The 21,897-nt window shown below is 48.9% G+C and overlaps 1 protein-coding gene across 1 annotated transcript in view; it reads left to right on the top strand.

Moving 5' to 3' along the window:
* Positions 1–9,951: 9,951 nt before the first annotated feature.
* svila (supervillin a) overlaps positions 9,952–21,897 on the top strand; it is a 93,219-nt gene continuing 81,273 nt past the window's right edge. The window contains exons 1-7 of the mRNA XM_056436180.1: positions 9,952–10,148; positions 14,645–14,708; positions 15,176–15,267; positions 15,634–15,679; positions 15,762–15,904; positions 15,982–16,639; positions 18,256–18,339. Coding sequence (XP_056292155.1) covers positions 10,091–10,148; positions 14,645–14,708; positions 15,176–15,267; positions 15,634–15,679; positions 15,762–15,904; positions 15,982–16,639; positions 18,256–18,339 — 1,145 coding nt within the window. The 5' untranslated portion in view covers positions 9,952–10,090. The remainder of the gene's footprint in view (positions 10,149–14,644; positions 14,709–15,175; positions 15,268–15,633; positions 15,680–15,761; positions 15,905–15,981; positions 16,640–18,255; positions 18,340–21,897) is intronic.

The following is a 21,897-nucleotide window of genomic DNA, read 5'->3' on the forward strand; positions in this document are numbered from 1 at the left end:
ACAGACACATTCCCTCAAGAATAATGAAACAGGCTGGTTACAGACATGGTGACTTTAACCAGAGAGTTATTGAGAAGTTTGCCAACTTTAAAGAGAGGAGCTACTTGTCTTTACAGTAGTGGCTCTACTCTGTCCCCCAATGTAACATGTGATCTCTTTCTGACTCTATTCTGCTCTGAACCTCTTTCATGTGAGGGTGAAACTCTTTTATTTTGCAAACCTCTGAAACCCAACCCAATGTTCCTTAAAGCTGCTCTGAACCTCTCATGCCCAAAGTTACAGTGTGTTGATAGTTGTTGTTGGACAGTGTTGAGCACGCTGTGTTCTTGAAATAAAGCTTTGTTTTTTACAATATTCTACTCAAAACCTCTTTTCTTCTCATTGTTGAGTGCTATTTAAACTGCGCCCCCCCCAATAAAAATTTCACCAGCCGCCACTGCACACAACCCACCACACACAACCCACACACACACACACACAACCCAACACACACACAACCCACACACACACACACAACCCACCACACACACACACAACCCCACCCCCACACACCCCACGCACACACACACACCCCCCAACACACACACACAACCCACCACACACACAACCCACCACACACACACACACAACCCACACACACACACAACCCCACCCCACCACACACACACCCAACCCCCCTCACACACACACACACACAACCCCCCACACACACACACACACATCCTGAGTGGCCTAATTGTGTCAGTGAGTAGTCGAGTGCAGACCCTGCTGGAAACATGTTTGTTCCAACTTCACCAACTAATGTTGTCACATTTTGTCTCTCTATTCTTATTTATTTATTATTAAATAACAAAATTGTCAATAGTGAAGGAAAGGAGGCACAACGAGGTAAGCCCAGTGAGGTTTGTTTGACTGACCCCAGCAGGACGAATCACACCTTCCTATTGTCCTGACATGTAATATGTTGTGGTACGGTTGTTGTTGTTGTTGTTGTTAACTCAACCCTAGCCTAGTGGACTTCTTTGGAAGAGAAAACAAACGTGTAAACGGTAACCGTATTGCCCCGTTCACACACATTGTCCCAGAGTCCTGCTGTGCCTTCATAATGTCGTCACAGTGAAGGGAGCGCTTGTTTCCGTTATTTCGGTTGCTCTCATTGTTATGTTCTCCCTCCGCCATCAAGTGGTTTGGGATCAGTGGTTCCCCCGATGTGTGTGACCTCTCCAACTGAACTAGTGCCGAGCAGTTCCACCAAAGCCATTGTTTTACTGAAACTCTGTAAAAGAAATGAAGGCCTTTCATATCCCTCCAAATATCTTCAATCATCCGGCCAAACGGCGTGCTGTTGACCGTTGCCATGGTGCCGGATCACGGTGTCACTTCCAACTGGTTCCTGTTCTTCACACACGTATCTAAACGGAACAGCTGTAAGCTCTGAGCTGATTATCAAAAAACAAGCAACACATTCAGTGAGTGGGTGGAGACAACGTTAGCACAACTGAATTACTCAGAACATTTAAAGCAGACTTTCCTTATCTGCCTCTAGTGTCCGGACAGAGCCCTAGTGGCCCACTGTGTAATGGCAGCTCTCCATTTCTTTATTTCAATATTTCTTGACAGGTTGGAAGTCTGTGGTAAACATGTCTGTCCTTCAGGCTGCGGATTGTTCTCTAACGCTACGTCACCTCTCAGCACGTCGCGTTGCTTTCCTGTCGTTGGTCTGTGATACAGCGTCAGCTCGGCCCATTTGACCTCCGACCTGGAGGAAAACTATCCTCAAACTGTCAAGAAGGATTGATGCAGTGTTGGCGTGGGCGCTTGTGGGTTCCGGTGATGTAGGTGGGATGTTCCCCTCGGCCTCTTCTGGTCTGCCCCCTCTGTTGGACTCATGAAGGAATGTGTAACGGCAAGTAGTAGACGGGAGGATACATGAGGAGAGGAGACTAGAACAGCGCCCTCACCTCTCCTCCCACCTCCCTTCTTTAATGGGGGCTCTTCTCCCTCTTTTCGGCTGCTACCCACTGACCTCTTGGTTCTCGGCTCTATCTGTGGCTGCAGAGCGACCCCTCGACCTCAGAGCGGGGGCTGGTGGGTGAACCTCCATCTCCTGTGTGATCACAGGAGGGAGGAGCTTGTGTTTCGCAACAGGAAGTGGCTTTGATGCCAACCGCCATGTGGATGCTCAGCGCCTGGGGAGCTCGGTGAACAGACGACTGGGAAGTGAACTTTATTAAGATTAGCAGACCTCCTCTTTTCACTTGTTGTCCTCTTTTTACTTCCTCCTGCTTCCTCCTGCTTCCTCTAGCTTCATCCTGCTTCCTCTAGCTTCATCCTGCTTCATCCTGCTTCCTCTAGCTTCATCCTACTTCCTCTAGCTTCATCTTGCTTCATCCTACTTCCTCCTGCTTCCTCTAGCTTCATCCTACTTCCTCCTGCTTCCTCTAGCTTCATCCTGCTTCCTCTAGCTTCATCCTACTTCCTCCTGCTTCCTCTAGCTTCCTCCTGCTTTATCCTGCTTCCCCCTGCTTCCTCTAGCTTCATCCTGGTCCCTCTAGCTTCCTACTGCTTCATCCTGCATCCTCATGCTTCCTCTAGCTTCATCCTGCTTCCTCTAGCTTCCTCCTGCTTCCTCTAGCTTCATCCTGGTCCCTCTAGCTTCATCCTGCTTCCTCCTGCTTCCTCTAGCTTCATTCTGCTTCCTCTTGCTTCCTCATGCTTCATCCTGCTTCCTCCTAGCTTCCTCCTGCTGCGTTTTGGACCCGTCTCCATGCCCCTCCATGTTCCTGGTTCTCAGAATAAGACAGACGTGAGCTCGGCCTGCATGGCCGCCCTCCTCCACATCGGGCAGTGAAGCAGAGGGTTTTCATAGTGCGCCTATCTCCAGTTCTTCCTGCATCCCGGTTTGTTGTTGTGGTCTGCCTGCAACTGTTGATGTGGAAACAGGAGAAGAACTGCTTCGCCTCAGTCGCCTGCTTTGTGCTGACGGCTCAGTGTGGTCCGGAGGCCCGAAGGTCATCAACATCCAGCTCTGACCAAACCAACCTTCCTCCACTGGCTTGGAGAGCTCATTTTCTCCTCTGCTAATTGGCCTTGAGGGGCTCAGCCCCCAGAACAAAAGCCCTGCTGAAGAACCGGGCCCAGACCTGCTGAAGAACCGGGCCCAGACCTGCTGAAGAACCGGGCTCAGAGCTGCTGAAGAACCGGGCCCAGACCAGCCGAAGAACCGGGCCCAGAGCTGCTGAAGAACCGGGCCCAGAGCTGCTCTCCCCAGCAGCTCCAATGGACACTTCTTAAAGCTCCACCTCATCACGCTGCCATGAACTCTTGAAACAACTGGACCACAGTGGAGGGGTCGGTGGCCTCTGTGTCGACACTAGATGGCGCTCTTTGCTGCGTGTGTGTGTGGCTGTGTGTTCTGTCGTCCTTCAGCTCTCACTGTGCTTTTGAAGCCCATGTGGTGAGCATGAGGAATGAGACGTGTGTCTTCATGTCTGAGTGTGTCCACTGAGAGGAGGACACAGCCTGTGTTCTGCTGCTACGCTACTTCCTGTTGATACGAGTCACCACCTAGTCACGGCAATGATAACTTTGAATTTAAAACATTATTTGATGGGAAGACGGTCTTTCTTCAAATGTGGCACAAGCGTCCCCCTGGACACGGGGACAGACTCATTTCTATGATGGTGGTCAAATGTCCCCCAGACCTCACAGGTCACTGTGCTTCTGGAAATGTGTTGGTACAGCTGGTTTGTGTGAGGCCCTTTTTTAGGGATTATTGGACTGCCGCCTGCTTTGACCCCAGAGACCGTCTGTTACGGTGAGATCCTATCAAACCCTTCTTCATGAGGTCCTGAAACAGGTTTCCCCTCTGGATTCAGTCTGGAACACTTTTTTTCTATGAAAATCAAATGACATGACAACATGTAAGGGGCAGCTTCCTGCTCAGCTGTAGGATGGGGGGGGGTCATCAAAGTTCTTCAGTTGTAAACATGTTGCCTGCAATACAAATTAAACCAATACACTTTTCTCTTTGTAACCTTCCAGAAATAGTTATTTAGTTATTAAATAAGGTAACTAGTAGCACAGGTTTGATGTTGAGATGTTCTCTGTATTCCTCATTTTGAACTCCTGATAACTTATTCATTGGAAACTTTTACTGGAAACAAGCAAACGAGTGTCTTCATTGGACAATGTCTAACTCTTTGAGTATTGACCAAGGAGTGTTTAGTGACTCTCAGACCTTCAGGAGCACTTGGACTGGTCCGTTTGAGTGGCCTCATGACGAGTGGGAAAGCACCGTTCTAAATGTACCCCCCCCCGGCTCAGGCCTGCCGGCTTCTAGCCACAACACATGCGCCCCTAAAGGAGGGTTGGATAGAAAGTGGATGGGGGAGGTGGCCGGGCCCGCGGCTCAGTCTATCTTTACGTCCCAGGAGCCTCCAGAGCTTTACATTACATGTCATTTGGCTGACGCTTTTATCCAAAGCGACTTACAATACTGTTCAGGGCTCCAGACTAACTTTTTTACTACTAACTTAAAATTTTAGGGCAAGCAGAAAATTTGAGGGCACAGGGTTTTTCCTGAGTCATAATGGGTCTTCGGTGCTCCCCAAAAAAAATGTTTGCGCGCTATTCAAGCAAGTCGAGCTATTGAGTGAGTGATCAGCAGCTGGCCGATCTGTCCATTCACGCACCTCACAGTTGTGTATTGATCAGACAAGAAGACACGCTTATCAACTCCAGTGTTTCCCTACCATTATAACAGGGTGAAATCTCCACCCGCCACTCTGTAATTTTCGTCTACCCCCGTCAACAATTCTCGGGTCGTGACAGAGCGGTTCTGCCGTGATGCTCGCACGGGTGAGCACACTCACCACCCCCACCCATTGATTGAATGCATTCATAGAAAGCAGTTTCTTTTAGGAAACGGAATCAAAAATAAATATTACTATGCAGCACGTTCTCTTTTCAATACCATCTAGGGTTTGATGATGTTATGATTAGAGATGCACCGATCAGGTTTTTGGTGCCGATCACCGATCACTGAAATCAGTATCTGCCGATCACCGATAATACCGATCACCGAGTCGATTGAAGCATTCTATTTATTGTGTAGCATTATTGCCTAGGACTATGAAGAAATACATATATAAAGCAACTCAAACATTAAAGAAATTACCGATTTCTTTAAACATTTAGGATTTTTACTTTGAAAAATGTCCTAATTGATACATTAAAATTGTTTGATTGCTATTGTAGGGGATTTCAGATATGTATGGAACACATCTGCATTATTCATTTCCTGGAACTCTTGGGGAAATCTATATACAGGACTTTTCTTAACATACAAAAGACTGACTAATTTTGATAAACTCTTCCTCGGTCCAGTAAAAATGTTTTAATTTTAGCATAATTTAAGCTAAATCTCAGAAATGATCTATAAAGATACAAAATCAGTTCATTGTTTACTTTTATATGTTCGTGTATGATTTGTCGACATCTTATTTTGAAAAACGGATGTTGTTTCACGTGGTTCTTTCCGCTAACTTTGCAAAACCGGATGTTGTCACTTAAATCCTTCCGCTAACTTTATCAAAATCCTCGCGCGCTCCCGATCGAATGCGTTTACCGTGAGCGACAGTGTATAGGGGCTCAGACATGTGAGAGTCGGCTGAGTCGACCCAGAGATTCAACTCGGGGGACGGGGACGCCGCTCGGTGGTGAGGATCCCCTCTGACCTCTCACTCTGCGGCCCTCGCCCTCGTTGCGTCTCCGTTGCGGTGCGCCTCTTTTCACACATTAGCCCCCCCCCTCTCACACACAGGCCAGCCTTCTTCTTCGGTTTTCGTCTCCTTTCTTCTTCTTCTGGAGTTAATGTCGGTTAGCAAACCAGTCATTCAGGCATTACCGCTAACTATAGTGGGCTGAAGTGTAGAACAAGTTTGTAAGCAACAAAAATATTTAATAACAAAAAAAAGAAATCTGCTAATTTAAGTTGATGAAAAATTTACTCGCACTGTGTCTAATTTTAGGCGCAAAATGCGACCATTTGGTCGCAGTCTGGAGCCCTGCTGTTACATTCATTCACTGTAGACGCAGCTACAGGGAGACACTCAGGGTTAAGTGTCTTGCTCAAGGACACATCAACTAGGGCGGGGATTGAACCTCCAACCCCCTGATTGAAAGACGGACCTGCTACCCACTCACCCAGAGCTCTGACCTTCTCGGCCGCTGAGGAACCAGCAGGACTCTAACTTTGAGCTAACGTGCTAGTTGTAGCCACCGGATGGCTCTCTGAGACGACGGCAGGTCAGTGGCTTTCTTCAGATGATGTTGGTCGCAGTCGCTGAGTGACTTTGGGGAAGCCCATCAATTGAAATGTATTGGTGGTTTTAGGATGTATGCCTAATGTTTAGGATACATGGTTTAGCTTTCAACTGTTTTGGATAGGACTGAGAACCATGCTGGGTTCTGGGTTTCTGCCCGAGAGGCCGCTCGGCAACCAATCCCAGCAGCGCCTTGTCGGTAATTCATCTCATGTTGGGATTCTTTTGTGTAAACCCTCCGGTCTCTGGACGGGAGCGGATCCCCTGGACGTGGTACCTCCAGGAGGTTGATCTGCTCCCTACGTGTGACCCAGCGCTGACACGACGGTTCATTGTGCTGCACCTGCTGTCGCTCCGTCAGGGCACGCCGCCCAGAATAGAGTGCTGCCCAACGGGCGACACACACACACCATTCTTTACACCAGTGTTTCTATTGATGTAGCCCCGTCGTGTCCTTATTCTGGCACGATGCTCAACACCCAACAATCAGAACCGTGTTATAATTTAGCTACTGGCTCCAATTAATGTGTGAAACTTTTTTTACATTCTTTATATCGTTCTGTTTTTAAACCTATAATTGTCACGGTGCCTGTGATGCTCACTTGCATCATTATTATTATTTATTTTTGCCATCCGCTCCAAATAAACACCAGCCCTAGTTCAGTGACGTCATTGGCTGAGAGTTCTGGTCTGATTTCCTGCGTGGGAGGAGATGTTGTCTGGCTGTGTCACTTCCCTCAGCTGTCAGACGGTCGTGGGCGGGGCTTGTGCTCAAGAGTTGATGTGTCTCTGTTGTGTTCATGTTCCTCTGAAGGCTTGTCGTCAGTTTAACTGAGCCGCTCCATCAAAGGACACGCAGTGTGACACACGATGTGGATTCATGTCACAACTGAACATGTCTCATGCTGACGCTAAGAGCCTGACTTTAGCCTGGACCCCCCGGTCAAGAGACTGACCCAGGACTTGTGTTCCCTGTCCCGTCTCTCTATTTCTCTCTCTCTCTCTCTCTCCCCCCATCTCTCTCTCTCTCTCTCCCCATCTCTCTCCATCCCCTAAGTGTTTCTTGAAGTCACAGAGTCCCCTACTTAAGTCCTCTTATCTGTTTTATTTTTGGAAATCTGTGTGTGTGTGTATTCTGGTTGAAGGCGTGTGAAGGATCAGATTTTTTGGCATTGAATTAAACTATTTACTACACAACATGAAAAATGTATAATTGTAAGGTTGAGACCTAAAAATTAAAATAATTTTAAATAAAGTTCTAGTTTGTTCGCTCAGGTTTGTTTCATTTGGTCCGGACAGAGAAAGAAAAGATAGTTTTGAGTTGTGGACCATGTCATGTTCACACTGACCAAGAGCATCGGCTCTGACCTCTGGAAGGAGCTCTGACCTCTGGTCTGTATAATCACTGCTGTGGCGCTCCATGGAGTTTCATTACCATCTTAAGGCTAATACTAACATTACTGCCTTTTGTTAAGTGTTGAACAAGCTGGGGAGGAACCAACTGGTAAAAACCAAACAGAAGTTTTATTAATGACTGATATAGATAAATATACCAGTATTGTTTTAGTGGAATGGGGCATCGTGATATTTGTGGTCTCAAAGCTCTTGCTCACATTCGTCGTACCTGCAGCGACGGATTTCCTGTGAGCCTCTTGTGTTTCGCTGCTCTCCTTCATGTGTTGGGCCTGTTTTCCTGCCGGAGGAAACATCCCCATGAACACGAGCCTGCAAAGGCCCGTCCTGGGCAGCGAAGCCTCATTACTGCTATGAACAGTTCTGTAGGTATGATGTCACCCCTGAAGCAGACCGCTCCATGCTCGTCAGACAGCCGGAGGGCGGAGGTGATGATGACCGCTTGTATCTGAGGCCTTGAAAGGCCTTGTGAAAGGCTCCCGCGCTGGAGCCCGAGTACGTCTTCATGATCTCTGCTTTCCTTGAGAAGCTCCATGTCCGTCGTGAGCAGGACGACTCCAACTACTGCAGCTTGTTGAGAGGGCGCCTCGTCTCTGAACCTGGCTGTGAGTCACAGGAGGACCAGAGCTGCAGCTCCTTGTGGAAGCTCTGCAGGCGGAACCCGAAGCAGCTAATCCGACCCGGAGGGGAAGACGTGAGGAGCAGCAGGAGGGCCGTCGGGAACCGAGGAGTCTTTGATCAAAGGGTGAACTACGACGACGAGGAACTATCGATGAGGAACTGTGAACTACGGCGTGGGAACTCGGTGAACTACGACGAGGGAACTACGACGTGTGAACTACGACGTGGGAACTACGACGTGTGAACTGGAACTCGAGGAACTACGGAACTACGATGAGGAACTGAACTACGGCGAGGAACTGAACTACGCCGAGGAACTGGAACTACGGCGAGGAACTACGCCGAGGGAACTACGGCGTGGGAACTGGAACTACGCCGAGGAACTCGATGAGGAACTGTGAACTGTGAACGGGAACTACGACGTGTGAACTACGACATGGGAACTACGTGTGAACTACGACGTGGGAACTACGGCGAGGGAACTACGACGTGGGAACTACGCCGAGGGAACTACGACGTGGAAACTGGAACTTGTGAACTGAACTACGGCGTGGGAACGTGAACTACGGCGAGGGAACAGTGTGAACTACGATGAGGAACTAGGGAACTACGCCGAGGAACTCGTGGGAACCGTGGGAACTGTGAACTATGGTGAGGGAACTACGACGTGGGAACTACGACGAGTGAACTACGGCGAGGGAACTACGAAGTGTGAACTACGATGAGGGAACTACGGCGTGGGAACTACGACGAGTGAACTATGGTGAGGGAACTACGGCGTGGGAACTACGCCGAGGGAACTACGGCGTGGGAACGAACTGGAACTCGCCCGAGGAACTACGGCGTGGGAACTGACGAGGAACTACGGCGTGGGAACCGAGGAACCGAGGGAACTACGACGTGGAAACTACGCCGAGGAAGAACTACGGCGAGGAACTGTGAACTCGAGGAACCGAGGGAACTACGACGTGGGAACTACGACGAGGGAACTACGGCGTGGGAACTACGCCGAGGGAACTACGACGTGGGAACTACGACGAGGGAACTACGACGTGGGAACTACGACGAGGGAACTACGACGTGGGAACTACGACGTGGGAACTACGACGAGGGAACTACGACGAGGGAACTACGCCGTGGGAACTACGGCGAGTGAACTACGACGAGTGAATTGAATTCTCTCTCTTTCTCGCCTGCCCCCCCCCCCCCCCCCCCCCACACACACATCTCTTGTGACGCTATGCACCGGTTTCTTTGGCATCTCGCTCTTGGTCCGGAGCCAAAGGGAGGCGTCTCTCTCTCTCTCTCTCCTGTACCCCTCTGCGTCTGCAGGCTCACTCTGAAGTCAGGACTCTGTCCTCCAATCAGTAGGAAGGAATGAGGCTGATGAGCTTAGCGGAGCAGCTTTCAGGCTGTGGTGGTGTTGGAGATAGGAACCAGAGCGGTGTGTGTGGGGGGGGGGCACCTTTACTTGCATCGACACTGCGGCTGGGACGCCCCTCCCTCCTATCTCTAACTCTACCTGCCTCCCCTCTGGCTCTCTCTCTTTCTGTCCCAGAGCACTGACACTCTGCTGTGTAGCTGCATCCCTCCTAGGCAGCTGACCTCTGTCTCTGTCTCTCTCTCTCTCTCTCCATCTCTCTCTCCCTCCATCTCTCTGTCTCTCTCTCTCTCTCTCCCTCCATCTCTCTACATCTCTTTTAACTTATCTTCTCCTCTGACTTACCAACATGTATCGGAACCCGTGGATCTCGAGTTACCTGACTCATGTCAAGTTCTGCAGCCAAGGTAAGAGCTTGGACGCGTTGCTGAGACTCGTTGCTGGGACTCGTTGCGGGGACGCGTTGCTGAGACTCGTTGCTGGGGCGCGTTGCTGGGATTCGTTGCTGGGACATGTTGCTGGGACGCGTTGCTGGGACTCGTTGCTGGGACTCGTTGCGGGGACTCGTTGCTGGGACTCGTTGGGGGACGCGTTGCTGGGACGCGTTGCTGGGACTCGTTGGGGACGCGTTGCTGGGACTCGTTGGGGGACGCATTGCTGGGACTCGTTGGGGACGCGTTGCTGGGACTCGTTGGACGCGTTGCTGGGACTCGTTGGGGACGCGTTGCTGGGACTCGTTGGGGACGCGTTGCTGGGACTCGTTGGGGGACGCGTTGCTGGGACTCGTTGCATGCAGCAGCTCTGGTTTCCTTAATGCTTTACTTCTTAAGCTTCCCTCGCTGAGGCTTGAGCTCACAGGGGGAAGGCAGAGTCTGCAACTGTTGGAGGGGGGGTGACATTTATTTGTACATTCTGCACTTGACAAGGTAGTGCAACATGTGAACCCTACTTTGGTGTTTCATTTGTACCTCCTTTTATTTAAGTCTTTTTACCAGCCGTGAGGTCATGAAGAGGAAGATGTTGCGTAGATGTAACTGATGATGAGAGTCCGTCACCCTGAGGTGAACTCTGAGAGGATAGAAGTGGACCACTTGTTCGTGGCTCTGGTCCTCTGGGGTCAATACCTGCAGCAGACATTCCTCAAAGGTCTGCAGGAGTCCGATGACTACCAGGACTTGTTATAATAATAATATTTTTACATTGAATTTACATGACGTGGTCTACACTTCACGTAGGGACACATGATGCATGAATATGTTCACGTAGTTAAAGCGCCACCTAGTGGCTAAACTGGACTTTGTCGAATCTGCCCCAAACTTGTCGTGCTCGTTACAAGTCACGGCCCGAGTCGAGTCCGACCGGCGTGCCCGCGTCTTCCGCCGAGCGGGCCGGCGCCCCCGACCGGCGCAGGTGAGCGAGGACCCGTTCGACGCTGCTTGCAGCTTTAATTTTTATTATTATTATTATTATTATTATTAGTATCTTTATTTAAAAGGGACCATGTACAGTTCAAACATCCATGTCACCATTCGATGCTGTTCCAGAGTGTAGCTTCAGCTCATTAGCATCTGTAGTCCCCTGACAGGCCGTACATCATAAAATATACAACTATAACTAATAGTACACACAATGCAAAGTTACAGAACAGCATTTTAAATTTAAGAAGAACATACTATTGAAAAGCAAGTAATAAAAAACATTAAAAGAAAGTAATACAAGCCATAATAGTTTTGCTGAATGAGTTCAGCGCTGACCAGCTTTCAACTGATTTTTTAGACTACTTTTAAAAGTGCTGATGGAGCTGCAGTTCTTCATCACGTCCAGCAGGTGTTCCACTGATTTGTGGCTTTTACAGAAAAGGATGACAGACCCAATGCAGTGTGAACGGTGCAGCTAATATAGCTCATGGGTACCTCTGTTCCTTAACCCTTTAGAAACCAGCATGTTGGTGTCTCTTCGAGTTGTAATTGCCTTCCTTAGTGCAGCATCTCTCATCTTCATCAGCGTCTAAAGATGTTCATTGAACCAATTATTTAGTGTTTTTGATTTGATCGGAAGCCTCACATTCAACGGTTCCCTTACCGAGTTGATTCTATGAGTGAAGTTATTACAGTATAAGCTAAATCACCAGAGGACAAGCTGTTAATGTCCCCGACATATTCTTCATGCTTATCTTTATATGCACTGAAGGATCCTCGTCTTACTTTCCTTGTTCCTAAACCTATTCTTTGTCAATGTTCTGTCGAATCGTGTCTGGTTGTGATCTGATAAGCCAGTGACTACATTCTAACAGGTGGTTGTTCTTTCTGGTCCGTTGGTAAATATGAGATCAATTAGAGTACGAGGCTCGTTGGGCCTTTGAATATTTGTTCTAGGTGAAATCTGTCAGTGATCATTTTGAGTTTATTCTAGGGATGCACCGATCTGATCGGCGCCGATCCATATCGGCCGATATTCCCATTATCGGTTTTGATGGGCGTTCTCAAAACGGCCGATCAGATGACGTAAGATCTGAGAGAAAAACTATCAGAGACGTTTCAATGGCGGCGCAACGGAGACGATGCGCCCGGCGAGGGCCGCAGAGGTCAGAGGTCAGAGGGGATCCTCACCAGCGAGCGGCGTCCCCGTCCCCCGAGTTGAATCTCTGGGTCGACTCAGCCGACTCTCACATGTCTGCCCCTAGAGATGCTCACGCTAAACACATTCCATCGGGAGCGAGAGGGTTTGAGAGAGTTAGCGGAAAGAACCACGTGAAACAACATCCGCTTTTCAAAATAAGATGTCGACAAATCAAACAATAGCATATAAAAGTAAACAATGAACTGATTTTGTATCTTTAGAGATCGTTTCTGAGATTTAGCTTAAATTATGCTAACATTAAAACATTGTTACTGCACCATTGAAGAGTTCATAAAAATAAGTTAAGAAAAGTCCTGTCTATAGATTTCCCCAAGAGTTCCAGGAAATGAATGATGCAGATGTGTTCCATACATATCTGAAATCCCCATCACTGGCAATCAATACATTTTAATGTATCAATTAGGACATTTTTCAAAGTAAAAGTCCTAAATGTTTAAAGAAATCTGTAATTTCTTGAATGTTTGAGGTGCTTTATATATGTATTTCCTCATAGTCCTCATAGCAATAATGCTCCACAATAAATAGAATGCTTCAATCGACACCGTGATCGGTGATCGGTATTATCGGATCGGCAGATACTCATTTCAGTGATCGTGATCGGCACCAAAAAACCTGATCGGTGCATCTCTAATTTATTCCTCTTTGATTTATCTTCTCAGTTCACATTCAAATGGCCCAGAAGATGAATTCTTTATTCAGATTACACTCTTTTAAGACTCCTGTGAGTTGATCATAGGATGAGTCCTCTGCATATGGGGGCCTATAAACTCCTAGAATGTGAATTGACATTTGTTGGGATATATTATATCCCGATATACTCTATATCAGCAGTTCCCAAACTCAAGAATGCCGCGGCCCAATTTGAAATCTGAAAATCTTCTGCGGCCCACCCAAGCCTTAAATCCCAATCAGCGTTGACGACGCGTTGTCGACGGGGGGTGCTAGTGAGAGGGTGTTTAGCTGTGCAGGGTTTTTCCTGCATAGAGAAAATGTGGGCGCGCGCCTAAGCCGTAATTTAACACTGAGGTGTGCTCACCTGTGCGCGCATCCCGGCTGAGGGAGGCGCGCGCCGGCATCGGAGCTCTGGTGCGCGCGAGCCGAGAAGAGTTGACGGGGGGTAGACGAAATTTACTGGAGTTGATAAGCGTGTCTTCTTGTCTGATCAATACGCAACTGTGAGTTGCGCGACTTGTCTGAGCGGCCAGTTGCTGATCACTCACTCAACAGCCTGACGTGCATGAATAGATGGTGCGCGCGCAACATTTTTTTTTGGGAGCACCAAAGACCCATTTTGACCCAGGAAAACCCCTGCTGTGTGAGCGGATGTGTCGGCGCGCATCACAGCAGACAGAGCGATGCGACCCGAGATGTGTTAACGGGGGGGGGGGGGTGAGCGATTAAATATATCTCTTGTTCTGCCTGTTTTGTGATATACATGCCTAAAAGGCGCCTAATATTTCTAGACTGAAATAATATCGGCATTATAATTATTATAACAATGATGATTGTTTTAGTTGCCTATTTTGTGGAGCCCCCTCAGGACGTGGTGCCCTACGCGCAGCGCGTAGTGCGCTATAGGAGCGGCGGCGCTGATCAAAACATAAACTAATACTACAAGAGGGCGCCCCATTTGACATCGTTTTGTTTGGCGGTCAGAAAAATAGGTCAGATAAAAGAATAACACGTAATTTAAATCATAAATATTTTTATATTAATTTTAAACTTTTCAAAATTGAAAATGAAAAACATTTTATTCATTTATTGTAAATGACCTCTCGCGGCCCACCTGCAGTACCTTCGCGGCCCACAGTTTGGGAATCGCTGCTCTATATGATTACCTGCCTTGAAAATCACATGTTCACATTTGACTCTGTAATGAGGCAGGTGGCCTTTGGGTGGACTTTGGGCCTTTTCTACAGTCGACAGACTTTTAGGGGATTTGGACCACATGGTGCTCAGCGCGTCTCTATTCACGTCGGGAATGAAGGCGCCGCCCAGTGACAATGAGGGCCCCTCCCACATCGGCCCAGTGGCGCTGCAACCTTGACGTGTGATCAGACTTTCAGCGCCGGTCTCAGTGACGAGGCGAGCCTTCATCAGCCCTCAGGCAGAGACTCTAGATGGAGACGGTCTCTGTGGAAGTCCACTTCCCGATGTGGTTTAGTGCCAGAGCACCTTGCAATGTGCTGGTGCTCATTCAAAGCTCCAGCTGGAGGTTCTGCTCTTCAGAATGGACTCCACTAAATGTCTCTGCTATCCACAGGACTCGGGTGTGAGGCCTCCATTAAAGTGAGCCGCCCCAGACTGCTGCAGGAGAGAGCGTTGAGGTAAGATGAAACCTGCCAACATCAAGGCTTCATTTATGTTGGATCGCCTTGTTTCAGACCTGGTGAATACAAACCCTGGTCCATAGAAGATGTTTGATATCAGTAAATCACCAGCACATGGAAGCATTAATATCTATATTAATATATTTGAACCAAACCCATAAATGAGTCTCTGAGAGGACCTATGCAGCGTACACATGAGGGCGTGGTGGGGCTGAAACCTTCGCATTCAATGAATAGTCGAACCTTGATAAATTGTTAGAGGTTAAACATTTGATTGAGATGATTGGGTTCATAACTCGTTGGTTTATCGACTATATTCTTGAACTCCTACTTCCAACAACAATAGTGTTTGAGTCCGATTCGTGCAGTTGAGCCTCTTTCCTGTCGGCCTGTAAACAAACCCGGTGTTTCCCACAGCTCGGCCCCGTTGCAATGACAAGTTGGTATTTATTCTGCACCCTCAGCTTCCAGGAAGAATTCTCCCTCGACGAAAAAGACGACCCAGCAAAAAGCACCAAGGACATAGATGTTAGTCTCTTGGCCAATCTCCCCAAAGGTGAGTACAGATCTTTAACTTCCCCAAAGGTGACTTTGGCAACTTCTTGTTAGCCGGGGCCGGCGTCCAGCTGTCGCTTATTACCCATAATGCCCTGAGTAACTTGACCACAGGTCACAGTGAAAATCTGTCCAGTGAACTCCGTCCAAAATGTTTTGTCTACTGTCAACAATTTGATCAGTTATGAACAGAAACATATCAAAAACAGCCACTTTGATCTTTTCCAGTGTTCATTTTAAGAGTTTTAAGATGAAAGTACACACAGCTGTCATATACCACATATGTTATATCGTGCTGCTCAAGTTGCTTTCGGATACATTGGTTGATGGGCCATAACCGTATTGTGCCTGTTGATTCTCTCTTTAGTCTCTGAGTTGAGGAAACGCTTTGAAGGCACGAGTGAGATGAACAGGTGAGACGGCGATGAAGAGTTTCTGATGATGACAACGTTGTGGGGGGAGAGTGACACATCGAAGGTGTGTGTGTGTGTGCAGAAAGGAGCGTACAGCTCGGCGGTTGGAGGGCATCGAGGGGGAGCTGCAGCCGTCTCTGCTCCCGAGTTTGGTGGCCAACCGGCTTCTGGAGGAGGACACGCCCCGATACACCAGGGCCTCTGATCCTGGTGAGCCCTTTGGTGGTGAGACGAGTGCAGCACCAGGACTCATGTGTGTGTGCCTCTCTGGGGATCGCTGACCTGTGTTCTCTGCCTCCTAGTTATAGTCCAGCGGTATGGCATGGAGGGATCCGAATGCACAGAAAGGCAACAGTCCACGGCTCCCTGCAGACCTGACCCTCAGTCCTCCACCTCCACCGCCGGTGCCCCTGAGCTTGAGTCCAAGGCTGAACGTATCGCCCGCTACAAGGCGGAGCGGCGCAGGCAGCTGGCGGAGCGCTACGGCATATCTCTAGACCAGGACCCGGACCCGGAGCAGCGCTACACTCGCACCCGGAAGGATTCGGAAGGCTCAGAGAGGCAAACCCGAGGGGCGTCGGTGGGGGAGGACGGGCGAGACGTCAACCCAAGTTCTTACACTGACACCTCCGACACCAGCCTAAGGGCAGGTCACGCGGCGCCACAGCAACGCCGCCCCGACCCGGGTCACGAGACGGGTCGGACCAGGGTGGACTCCTTCACAGAGAGGGAGAGGCTGATGAACCTGGAGAATCAGCGCAGAGCGGCTCCGCACGAGCCTCCGTCCTCTTCTACGTACATGGACGTGACATTGATTTCCTCGGCAGCCAGGGTTCCGGCCAAGGACTCCTCTGTCACAGGAATGCCACCCAGTTCCCCCAAGTTGAGCAGGCACCTTCCCCTCTCCTCGCCTCCTGGGGACATCGAGCAGCACCCCCACCACGTCCTCACCAGACACGGGTGAGTGGGCTGATCACTTGTTGCCGTCGTCGTCTTTGAACCCTATTTATATCCAAAGTAGTTCTCCTTGTATCAATGATGCTCTGTGTTTGACATCTCATGAGCAGACCATCCCCCTCTGATCTAGGGTCCAGAATCCAGCTCCCCTTCAAATCCACATACAGACAGGGTTCAATGTGTTCCATGTGGGCCAGAACTCTGCACTATCATTCTCTCAAGTAGAAAGATGAGATGTGACAGCGTTATCTGACATTGCCGCCTCTTCATCTCTGTCCCTCCTGTCCCCACGTGTCCAAGGCAGGTCTGGTTTCATACTGGATCAGGAGCTTGCACTGGAACACTCTTTGAGAGCCACTAAGACCCACCCTGGCCTTGCAAAATATACCAAGCAGACTGATGCAACATGTTTGTGTTTGTTGTGTTTCGATCTCCATTTCAAGTGGATCTGTTGAGAATAGCAAATGGCTGACTTCTGAATCCTCAAAGGATCCCTCACTAGCCGACATTGCTGTTTAGTTCGGAAGAGCCATTTTTGAGGCGGATAACTTAAACCTCTGGCTGATCCCACTTTATAAACGATAATTGCCTCTCATTGAGAAGCTCACCAATACTGATCATTAAAGCACCAGCTTCTTCCTTCAAGAGTCATTATACCAATGCTTACGATAATTCTGTTAATATCATCTCAGTTTTCAGACCGATTTGTGTGGTTCAACTTTGCCGCACTTAAAGGAGTTGTGGGCATCGCACTAGTAACTGAAATTAAAGTAGTACAACCCAACAGTAATAAACTGGAATTATCCGATACTTCTTAGCAGATCCAGTTATTACTAAATCGTTAAATGTACTACTGTAAGAAACTCGTTCCAGATCTTTCACAAGAAGCCATTTGTGGCCGTTTAATCTTCATGGCAATTGTCCCTGAAGTTGTGTTTACAAACAAGCTGCTTGATCAAAACCTCTTTTCATACATATCTCATTTTTGAAAAGGAGATTTGTAAGTTTACCAACTGGGGTCCCGGTTCAGGCCTCAGACCCTGGAAGACCTCTGCAATGGCAAGAGGCCTTTCTGCTCTATTGAATTGCACAATCATCAGATATCACGTGTGGTCTCGTTCTGATTCTTCTGTTTTGGACTTCCAGTCCTCGTAGCATTAAAAGACATTTATGTTGTTCCGCTGAAGAGCTGCTTCAGTTACACAGTCCTGCCCCCCTGACACAGTGATGCATTGTGGTAGATTTCCACATAACATGGGTGCAGTCTGAGGTCAAATCAGATCTAATATAAGCAAAGTGTATTGTTTCTTCCCTGTTCATTTAACAAACATTAAATAAGAGCTGTATTGTTCATGTTATATGGCGTGTGATGCCTTTCCCAAAACCACCATAACAAACCTCTCACTGGGCGTTGGACTTATTATTCTGAGCAGCATCCTGCTGGTGTCCAAACCCACTCTCAATCTGATCTCGCCCAATGGGAAGTCAGCGCTGTGTGATGTACTGCACTGTCTGTGTATTTGCACTCCAAGGAGAGGAAAAAAAGGCTGAATACTGAACCTCGATTTTTACCCACCCACTGGTTCACTTGTCTCCCACCGGGTTTCCATTGGGAACAGTGCGAGGGCAAAACTCAGCACTGATTGGTTCCTCAAGACTGATGCTGAAGGCGACACCCATTCCCTCATCAACTGGCCCTCCAGGTACATCCAGGCTGGTTGTGTCTCACCCCAACTTCACCTGCCATGTTGCCGTGTTCCCATTCTGCTGGAGTTCCCAAAACCCTTAAACCTGCTGTATGAGCACAGAACCCAGCACTGTTACCCCAAGACCACCCCCTGGTCTCTGGGCGTAGGGTTGAATCTCATGGACTCAGTGTGGGTCCTGGGCTGATCAGAAGACACTAATGTTTAAGAACCCTGCCATCTCCACAAGCTCCTAATCCCTTTGCTTCGGACCATAACATCATGATGCTGTGTTCAGTTGATCCCCATGAATGTTTAACATAATAATGAAGGATAAACCATTGGGTAGTCTTGTTGTTTTTCCTGGAGTAATACTGACCGTTCATCAGTGGCTTTCTGTTGGGGGGGGGGGGGGGGCTACAGTGAGCATGGTCCATTTAGTTGTCTTTTATCAACAATAATAGAAGTCAGTGCTGTGTCCAACAGGGATGGATCTCATTTCACATTCCTCTGCAATACAGATACTACAACGAACTTTAAAACATTCAACTACAAACATGAAATGCATCCTCTGCCTAAGCATCAGGACCAGTGGGTCACCTTGAGGTTCAGAGTCTGATCAAGGACCCTTCGACAAGCAAACAGGAAGAACCGGGGCTAACGGATAGTGACTCTATTCAATTCAATTTTCAATTCAGTTTATTTGTATAGCCCAATTTCACAAATTACTAATTTGTCTCGGAGTGCTTTACAATCTGTACACATAGACATCCCTGCCCCAAAACCTCACATCGGACCAGGAAAAACTCCCAAATAACCCTTCAGGGGGAAAAAAAGGGAAGAAACCTTCAGGAGAGAACAGAGGAGGATCCCTCTCCAGGATGGACAGAACAATAGATGTAATGTGTACAGAAGGACAGATTTAGAGTTTAAATACATTCAATGAATGTGACAGAGTGTATGAATAGTTCATAATAGGCATATTCCACGATGGAGACCTCCACGATCCATCAGGCAGATGGCGGTGGGGAGGAGGAGTGGGCGGAGTCTCAACAGTGGGCGGAGTCTCAACAGGCCAGTTGCGTAGTTGGTAGCAGGAATTCCACGACCCAGACCTCGATGATCCATCAGCAGATAGGATCTATGCCGTCTCATAGGGTCCGATGACCCCATGAGACGTGAAGTCACAAGGACTCCGAGGAGAAAGCAGAGTTAGTAACGTGTGATTGAGAGATGAAAATTCATCCCTAAGGAGAGAAAAGAGGAGAGAGGAGCTCAGTGCATCCTAAACATCCCCCAGCAGCTATAAGCCTATAGCAGCGTCTCCAGGTCTGGACCAGGTGAACCTGGTTCAGGTCTAACTATAAGCTCTGTCAGAGAGGAAAGTCTTAAGTCTACATGAGGGGGCGGAGTCTGCCTCCAGGACTGAAGGTGAAGCTGGTTCCATAGAAGAGGAGCTTGATAACTAAAGGCTCTGGCTCCCATTCTACTTTTTAAGACTCTAGTAACTACAAGTAGTCCCGCATTTAGTAAGCGTAGCTCTCTAGTGGGGCAATATGGTACTACAAGCTCCTTAAGATATGATGGAGCATCACCAATCAAGGCTTTGTAGGTTAAGAGAAGAATTTTAAAAGTGATTCTTGATTTTACGGGGAGCAAGTGTAGAGCAGCTAGTGCAGGAGTGATGTGATCTCTTTTCTTAGTTTTAGTGAGAACACGAGCTGCATCATTCTGGATCAACTGGAGGGACCTAAGAGACTTATAGAGCAGCCTGATCATAAGGAGTTGACTTAAGAGACTTATAGAGCAGCCTGATAATAAGGAGTTGACCTAAGAGACTTATAGAGCAGCCTGATAATAATGAGTTGACCTAAGAGACTTATAGAGCGGCCTGATCATAAGGAGTTGACCTAAGAGACTTATAGAGCAGCCTGATAATAAGGAGTTGACCTAAGAGACTTATAGAGCGGCCTGATCATAAGGAGTTGACCTAAGAGACTTATAGAGCAGCCTGATAATAAGGAGTTGACCTAAGAGACTTATAGAGCAGCCTGGTAATAAGGAGTTGACTAAAGAGACTTATAGAGCAGCCTGATAATAAGGAGTTGCAGTAATCCAGTCTCGAAGTAACGAACGCGTGAACCAATTTTTCTGCATCTTTTTGAGACAAGATGTGCCTGATTTTTGAAATATTACGTAGATGAAAGAATGCAGTCCTTGAGATGTTCTTCAGACGGGTCCAGAGCAGGCAGACGGGGTCCAGAGACAGGTAGACGGGGTCTGGAGAGACAGGTAGACGGGTCTAAGAGACAGGTAGACGGGGCCCAAGAGACAGGTAGACAGGTTCAGGAGAGGCAGGTAGGCTGGGTCCAGAGGTAGACGGGGTCTAAGAGACAGGTAGATGGGGTTCCAGAGACAGGTAGACGGGGACCAAGAGACAGGTAGATGGGGTCTAGAGACAGGTAGACAGGGTCGGGAGACAGACGGGGTTCAGAGACAGTGGGACGGGCCCAAGAGACAGGAATGGGGTTCAGGACAGTAGACAGGGTCTAGAGACAGGTGGACGGGGCCAGGAGACAGGCAGAGGTTCAAGAGAGGTGATTGGCCTGTGACAGGTGACGGGGTCCAGGAGACAGGCAGACGGGGTCTAGAGAGGCAGACGGGCCCAGGACAGGCAGACGGGGCTCCAGAGACAGGCAGAGGGTTCAGAGACAGTAGACGGGCCCAAGAGACAGACAGGGTCCAGGAGACAGGTAGACGGGGTCTAGACAGGCAGACGGGGTCCAAGAGACAGGTAGACAGGGTCCAGGAGACAGATCGGGCCCAGAGACAGGCAGACGGGGTCCAAGAGACAGGTAGACAGGTCTAGGAGACAGGCAGACGGGGACCAAGAGACAGGTAGACGGCTCAGACAGGTAGACGGGGTCCAAGAGACAGGTAGACGGGGTCCAGGAGACAGACAGGGCTCAGGAGACAGGTAGACGGGCCTAGAGACAGGTAGACGGGTCTACAGACAGGATGGCCCAGGAGACAGGTAGACAGGGCTCAGAGACAGGTAGACGGGTTCCAGGAGACAGGTAGACGGGTCTAAGAGACAGGTAGACGGGGTCTAGAGACAGGTAGATGGCCCAGGTAGACGGGCTCAGACAGGCAGACGGGGCCCAGGAGACAGGTAGACGGGTTTTAGACAGGACGGGGTTCAGACAGGTAGACGGGCCCAAGACAGGTAGACGGGGTCCAGGAGACAGTATGGGTTCCAGAGACAGGACGGGCCCAAGACAGGTAGACGTTCAGGAGACAGGTAGACGGGGTCGAGATGGTAGACGGGGTCCAGACAGGTAGACAGGGTCCAGACAGGTAGATCGGCCCAAGAGACAGGTAGACGGGTCTAGAGACAGGTAGACGGGGTCCAAGACAGGGTAGACAGGGTCCAGGAGACAGGGTAGACTGGGCCCGAGACAGGTAGACGGGTCTAGAGACAGGTAGACGGGGTCCAGGAGACAGGTAGACAGGGCTAGAGACAGACGGGGTCTGTGAGACAGGTAGACGGGGTACAAGAGACAGGTAGACGGGGTT

This window comes from Pseudoliparis swirei, chromosome 17 (genome assembly GCF_029220125.1).
Source record: "Pseudoliparis swirei isolate HS2019 ecotype Mariana Trench chromosome 17, NWPU_hadal_v1, whole genome shotgun sequence".
In the NCBI taxonomy this organism is placed as follows: domain Eukaryota; kingdom Metazoa; phylum Chordata; class Actinopteri; order Perciformes; family Liparidae; genus Pseudoliparis; species Pseudoliparis swirei.